This window comes from Chaetodon auriga, chromosome 5 (genome assembly GCF_051107435.1).
Source record: "Chaetodon auriga isolate fChaAug3 chromosome 5, fChaAug3.hap1, whole genome shotgun sequence".
In the NCBI taxonomy this organism is placed as follows: domain Eukaryota; kingdom Metazoa; phylum Chordata; class Actinopteri; order Chaetodontiformes; family Chaetodontidae; genus Chaetodon; species Chaetodon auriga.
Genome location: NC_135078.1, coordinates 28,333,405 through 28,339,876, shown reverse-complemented (window position 1 = coordinate 28,339,876; position 6,472 = coordinate 28,333,405). Strand labels below are relative to the sequence as shown.

At 47.2% G+C, this 6,472-nt stretch overlaps 1 protein-coding gene across 2 annotated transcripts; it reads left to right on the top strand.

The window, feature by feature from the left end:
- The first annotated feature begins 236 nt into the window (after positions 1 to 236).
- On the top strand, positions 237 to 5,961 carry vsig8b (V-set and immunoglobulin domain containing 8b). 2 transcript variants are annotated; one of them, XM_076731340.1, is made up of 8 exons: positions 237 to 281; positions 592 to 671; positions 2,183 to 2,352; positions 2,481 to 2,682; positions 2,903 to 3,055; positions 4,197 to 4,319; positions 4,512 to 4,650; positions 4,731 to 5,961. In XM_076731340.1, the coding sequence occupies exons 2-8, from the start codon at positions 599 to 601 to the stop codon at positions 4,963 to 4,965; spliced, it is 1,095 nt and encodes a 364-aa protein (XP_076587455.1). In that variant the 5' UTR covers positions 237 to 281; positions 592 to 598; the 3' UTR covers positions 4,966 to 5,961. The 2 variants fall into 2 exon arrangements, with proteins under 2 accessions (XP_076587455.1, XP_076587456.1); XM_076731341.1 differs by lacking the exons at positions 237 to 281; positions 592 to 671 and having other exon boundaries at positions 2,189 to 2,352; positions 2,497 to 2,682.
- Positions 5,962 to 6,472: the final 511 nt, after the last annotated feature.

Sequence of the window (6,472 nt, the reverse complement as noted above, 5' to 3'; positions counted from 1 at the left end):
CAGCAGCTTGTGTCCATATGTCTGCGATTAGAAAACAAACACGGACGAAACCAAACAAGTGAGCACATTTCCAATGTACACAGACGAGTTTCCAAAAATACAGGCAGCCTGAAGGGGCTGGCATGCTGCAGGAGTGGCCACAGGTGTACTATGGACAGGGAGGGCGTGGCCGCTTACTGCTGCTGAGTTTCACCTGAGAGCAGAATAAGCACGTCTCACCAGTACTGCAGCAGCGGCAGCCTGAGAGGACACTTCTCTGTGGATCACTCCTTCACCTTCAGGTATGTCTGACTTTCTCTGTGGCGTGTGCTTAAGAACAAACCCTTTGTCTCCCCTCGGCTGGTTCTGCATTGATATTCACCTTATTCTAGACCTCACTCGCTGTTAAAAGGGAACAGAAGTAAGAGCAGAAATTCTTTGATTCTCAGGTGCATGTTGGCTTGAAGATAAACTCTGGATCAGAGACCTCGCAGCGGAGATCTTTGCGCTTCCATGAAATCAAATTAGAGACAGAAAACAAGCATTCAGAGGAGTCAACAGTCAGTGAACTTACATCCTCTCCGTCATTTCTTCCCCTCATGCTGCTTTCAGGGTCATAATGGAGCCTGGATTCACAAGTGTGGGGCTAAAGGTGGCTGTGCTGTTCCTGGTAACACTTCACCTGAAGACAGGTGAGTCTGATATTTTCGATCTCAGGTTCAGGTTTCGGGGAAGAGCAGACGTCCTTAAATTCACCCGCTGGCTGTCTTGTTTATCAGAAGATCCCAGAGGGCAGGTAATATGTGATCACTGACAGAACAGGTGTTCTGGGTTGAACCTGTGTGATCTGTGGTTCAGGCCGGCCAGTCTGACGTGCTCTCAGCTGATGATCCGGTATGAATACCACGGCTGAATTCCATTACAGTCGGTCAATAAACCACGCAGATAAAATGTGGGCGGCTGACAGACACCTCGCATAACATTCACAGCTCATCTCATTCACGCTCCTGCCGCTAATGGTCAAACTGGTGTGTGCGTTTTTAAAGAAAAACTTTACTGTTCCCAGTGGAGAAGTTAGCACCAGGCCTCCATCCAACATGTCTGTCTTAATACACAAACGGCTTAAAGACGGAGCTGAGAGCGAGCAGCAGAGTGAACGTAAGCCGAGCGCACGCAGACGTGCGCAGAAACCTCCGAGCCCTGAAACCTTCACGCTGCTGCAAAGCGTTTTGTGAACCTGTTTTGTTTGGGTCAGCGAGGAGCTGCACAGGATCTGAAAGGCTGAGGGAACACGTTGCTAGCAGGTTAGCTCAGCTGCCTCTCTCCATGGAAAACAGGCCTTCTTAGATTCCAGCATTTCGCCCGAGGGGGCTTTGGCAGTGTAAACATTTGAGTGACTAATTAGAGCTTTTTTCAGACTCCCTTCATCACATCTGCTGCTCAAACGCTTTCATAAAAACCTCTGACGTACTTTGTTTTGTTGCAGTGAAGTGCTTTCAGAGCGCCACAGTGGATTTAATGATGAGTGGTGTCAAAACAGGCTGATTTGATTTATCCACACGGTCCATTAAGACATTTAGCGAAGGTTAGAGGTCTAAATGTGGAAATGGTGAAAAGCGGTTTGCTGCAGATGCCTGAGAACGACAACATTACCAAGATAAATAACTTGGATCTGTTGAAATGTGTTGACACGTAATAATAATCAGGATTGCATTCTTTCTGTAAACGTGGAGCGATCAGCGGTAATTAAAATCCGTGGCCATAAACAGTGAGTCAGCAGGGCGTGTGTCAGCGCAGAGACGCCTTTTAACTGCCACTTGTCAGGTGCATTTTTCATGTTTGCTCATCTGCTTCCATCATCATTTATTAATACAGTGCATCTCTGACAACTAATGAGCCTCGAGAGTTTCAAATTAATACGTAACTCATTTTCACAAAAACATCACTTTTGCTTTTATTCCAGCTCCAAATCCTCAGTTTGACTTAAGAGGCCAATTAGTCTCAGATCAGCACCCCGTCCCGTCTGAGACTGTTTACGAGCGCAGACCCAGAGCCGGAACGCCATTAAATGGAACAATATTAATGTGTTTGAGAGAGAAATGAGTCTGTTTTATGTCTGTCTTCGGGCCTTGCTGGATGGTTACGGAGCGAGAGGAAGCGTATGTGCTGAATTAAACAAATGTGAACTTCTCTCAACCCTCAGATGTGACGGAGGCGATGGAGGTGACATCCTCAGGACCGCAGACCATTCAGAAGGCCAAAGGGGAGACAGTCAAACTGGCATGCACCTACACCCCCAGCCCCCAAGACACAGGAGAGCTGGACATCGAGTGGTCCAACGTCAGGCCGGACATGACTCAGAAAGACATACTGGTAGGTTTGAGAAGAGAGAGGCACGTCGTAGAGAAACCTGTCCGTCGTTAGCATTACCTCTGGGCTGCGTCAATGGAAAAACCTGCTCTGAAGACGTCTCATCACTCAAGGCCATCTTTGCATCTCAGATCTTATCGTACACAGGGGCCCAGACGCACCAATACGGCGACCCCGCCGTGTCCAGCAGGCTCCAGTTCACCGGGAACCCACAGCAGGGCGACGCCTCCATCTCCATCTCTGACGTGAGGGTGTCAGACACCGGCACTTACCAGTGTAAAGTCAAGAAGGCCCCCGGTGTCGACACGCGAAAAGTCACCCTGGTGGTGATGGGTGAGGAGGAATTCCTTTTGACCGGTTTTACCTGCTCATTTTCCCAGACGTCTTGTTCTTCTTTTACATGCTGCTCTCACTCACTTGGAATGTGGAGGCTGTTTCTGCTTTGTCCTCCCGTCTCACTCAGTGAACACACCTTTCTCTACAGGCGCACCTTTAGCTCCACGATGAACTGAAGCACTGAACTCTGAAAACTGTATTTATTTCCTTTCACCAGTGCCCCCGTCTGAACCAAAGTGTTGGGTGGAAGGCGCCGAGGAGAAAGGTGGCCCAGTCTCCCTCCGCTGCAAATCCTCTCAGGGATCCACCCCTCTCAATTATGTGTGGAGGAGAGAGAGTGGAGGTGCGATGCCATCCACTGCAACCCAAGGTGAGGCACACAAAAAGGCTTTCCTTTAATACATTAATGATTAGTGCAGCTCCCGCTCCTGCAGCTTTCTCCAGAGCCGCTCATCCAAACAGCTTCACGCTCCACACTGCACTTCCTCGCCTCCTCAGTAAGACGCCTCCCACGACATGTTTGCATACCATAGCAATGCAGGAATATAGCTGTCATCCAGGTGCATGTGCTCACACGCACTTAGGGACGGACTTTTCAGGCAGAAGCAGCTTCAACTTAACAGCAAACATGCAACAATCAACTGGCCGCTAACAGCTGGCTCTTTGGGACCAGGCTATTAAGTGATGCTTTACAATAGTGAACATGAGTCCTTTTGCAAACAAACTGACAAACTTCTAAGACTTTGCAGCAGTGCAGCGTCTCCGGTCTCTCTTTCTTCGTCTCAGCTGTACCCAGCATGCCATTCAACGGTGTAACAGTCAATAAGGTCCCCTCTCAGTGCACTAGCTAACACAGTGTGTACATCTGACACTGCAAATCAATTTGTTCTGTAGATCGCAACACTGCACTTCCTCAGGTCCTCAGCAATATACCTTCCATTACATAGTTGCCTCCCTGTGCAGTGCAGGAATATACGTGTCATTTCAGTGTAAAAGCTCAAACATATTTAGGAATGAGCATTTCAAACAGAAATAGCTTCGGATCAATAGCAATAATCAACTGGCTGCAGTTAGTGCTAACAGCTAGCTATCAGCTGTTTAGCGACTTGGGACCAGGCTATTCCCTGGAACAAAAGAATTTGCTCTGAAAGTTGCATCAGTGATGCTTGACAGGCAAACAGAATGAAAGACTTACAAGACTTTGCTGCGACGTCTCCGGTCTCACTTTCTTCATCTGTTCCATGGCGATCGACGGAGAGAGAGCCGTACCCAGAATGCCATTCGATGGTGTAACAGTCGATAAGACCCCCCCTCAGCACACTAACAGTGCACTTCCTCTGATCCTCAGAATTACACCTGCACTGTGTGACGTTAATCGGATCAATGGTTGTTGAGAAAATGGAAGGACGGACAGACAGACAGACAGACAGACAGACAGACAGAGACTCTTCTGCCTCAGATGCTTTGTTTGTTTCGTATGCTTGTGCTGAATGTTGTCTCCTTTCATTCAGACCCGCAGACCGGGGAGCTTTTGATACAGAACCATACAGACAGCAACGTTGGAAGTTACATGTGTGAAGTGCAGAACGCTGTCGGCAAAGCACGGTGTAAATATGCACTGCATGCGTACAACCGTAAGTCTGTGAATATCATAATCTAATTTTACTCCAAAGCTCTGAACACTCAGAGGAGCCGTTTTATTTTCTGCAGCTCAGTCTAAATATTTGCTCTCGTCTGAAAGCGAGTCGTAGCTTCACACGTGGGCCTCATTCATGAGTGCACAGAGGGAGAGCTGCACCGGTCTCATCTCATGTCCTCTCCTCCAGCTACAGACAAGGTGGGAGTCATAGTCGGGGCGGTCATCGGTGCTCTCCTGCTGCTGCTCCTCCTCCTGCTCCTCATCTGGCTCCTCATCTGCTGCTGCCACAAGCGCCGCTACGAGAAAGAGGCGGCAAATGAAATCAGGTACCGTATCAGAGCTGGACAGGATTTCAGACAGTAATGTGAGATCACGTGACTGAGACCTGTGTGACGTGTCGCCTCAGGGAGGACGTCCAGGCCCCAGAGAGCAAGCCCAGCAGCAGGGCCTCCAGCTTCCGCTCAGTGATGGGGTACCGCACCCACCCCGGGGTGGACTACAGCTCCGTGAGGAACCAGGGCGTCAGAGAATCGGGCCGCAGCGCCATCTACACAGCCGGGACCAACGGCACGTTGCAGCCCGCCGCTTTAGTGGAGAACCCCCCCCTCATATATGACCATCGATACGGATACCCCGTCTAATCCAGTCCAGGTGGACTTTTTATCTTTAGCATAAAACTGCACCTGAAGAAAAGACTTTGTAAAGTGTGGATGTGACAAATGGTGCAATACTACATATTTAAGTGGAGAGTAATGGGAGTGCTGGTATCCATCTACTCATAGATCTTACGTTCATGATGAAGAGCAGCACATCGCTGCTACTGCCAAGAAAAGGCTCGACACTGATTCTGTTTAAACTGTACAGGTACAAACAAATGTCTATTTTTATTCATGTTTTTCTATGACACATGAAGCTCAATCAGTTAGTTTTTTAAAGTACAATAAAACATTTTTGAAGTGATCATAAGTCAGTGAGCAGAGAATCTTCTCACTGAGCGTTCAGGCCTGATCTGCCTCTGTGAAAGATGACAATCGGACGTATTGATCTGAAATGATGGTTGATTAGAGAGGATCAACATGTGTCCTCCCAGGTGAAAATATTACACTTAAATTAGACTTCTTGAAGAATTTACTTTGTGCTATTTATGTCACCTTCATGTATTATGTAAATGTACACGAGTAGTCCTTGAGTACACATGTTATATAGTATGCTAACTTTGTACAAACTTCCAGCATGCAGAACACACTCGCAGTACAATTGTATTATATCACCAATACTTCAAATGACGTGTCATTAAAGTACACTTCAATGAAGCATGTTAATGTATTTTAAAGGACTTGAAAGTAAGTATCACTATTACAGTACAATTTATCATTCACCTACAAGAAGTACACTTTTTATAAGTACCATGAAATACCACTTTATTTATTTAGTATAGTCATTTTTGACATCTATCTAGAACATTCTTCAAACGAAGCACAAACCGTAAAAATGTCCTCGCAAAGACTTTTTTGTTAAGAGTTAACCTTTAAATTTAATTCTTTCAGGACTCGATAAAGCAGAGTGATACCAGGGCTGCTGCAAAGAAAGAATTTATTTACAAGGAACAAAAGTACTCACACAAATCTCACGCAGAGAAGAAAAGAAAATAACAAAAAAAAACAAAAAAACACTCCATCTGAGAAACTTCAGTGGAGAACCGAGGCAGAACAGGGCTGGAGAACACTGAAACAGAACGCGCTCAGCACAGAGTCCAAACAACCAACAGTTCCTCTTCTCACAGGGAGGACTGGGTGAACACACGGTTGAGACCAGGACGAACTGGCAGCCATGTGTCCAGAAGGTCTCCCCTAAATGCTGCTGGCATGATGATCCTCACACACTGCAGGTGTGCAGGTGATTAGGCCGGTCAGCAGAGAGCGTGGAGGACACACCCAGCCTGAGACAGACGGGGACGCACAGACAGAGGACACTGAACGAGACAAACACAAAAAGCATTTTTATACTTAAACCATGTTTCTAACAGAAGTGAGGATGGGGCTTAACGATGTGCTGAAGGTTGATGTGCGCGTGATCGCGGTCACACCAACAGTCCGTCTGCTGAACAGTCGGCTGTTTTCAGACCACTTACCGAATCGATCAAACTCG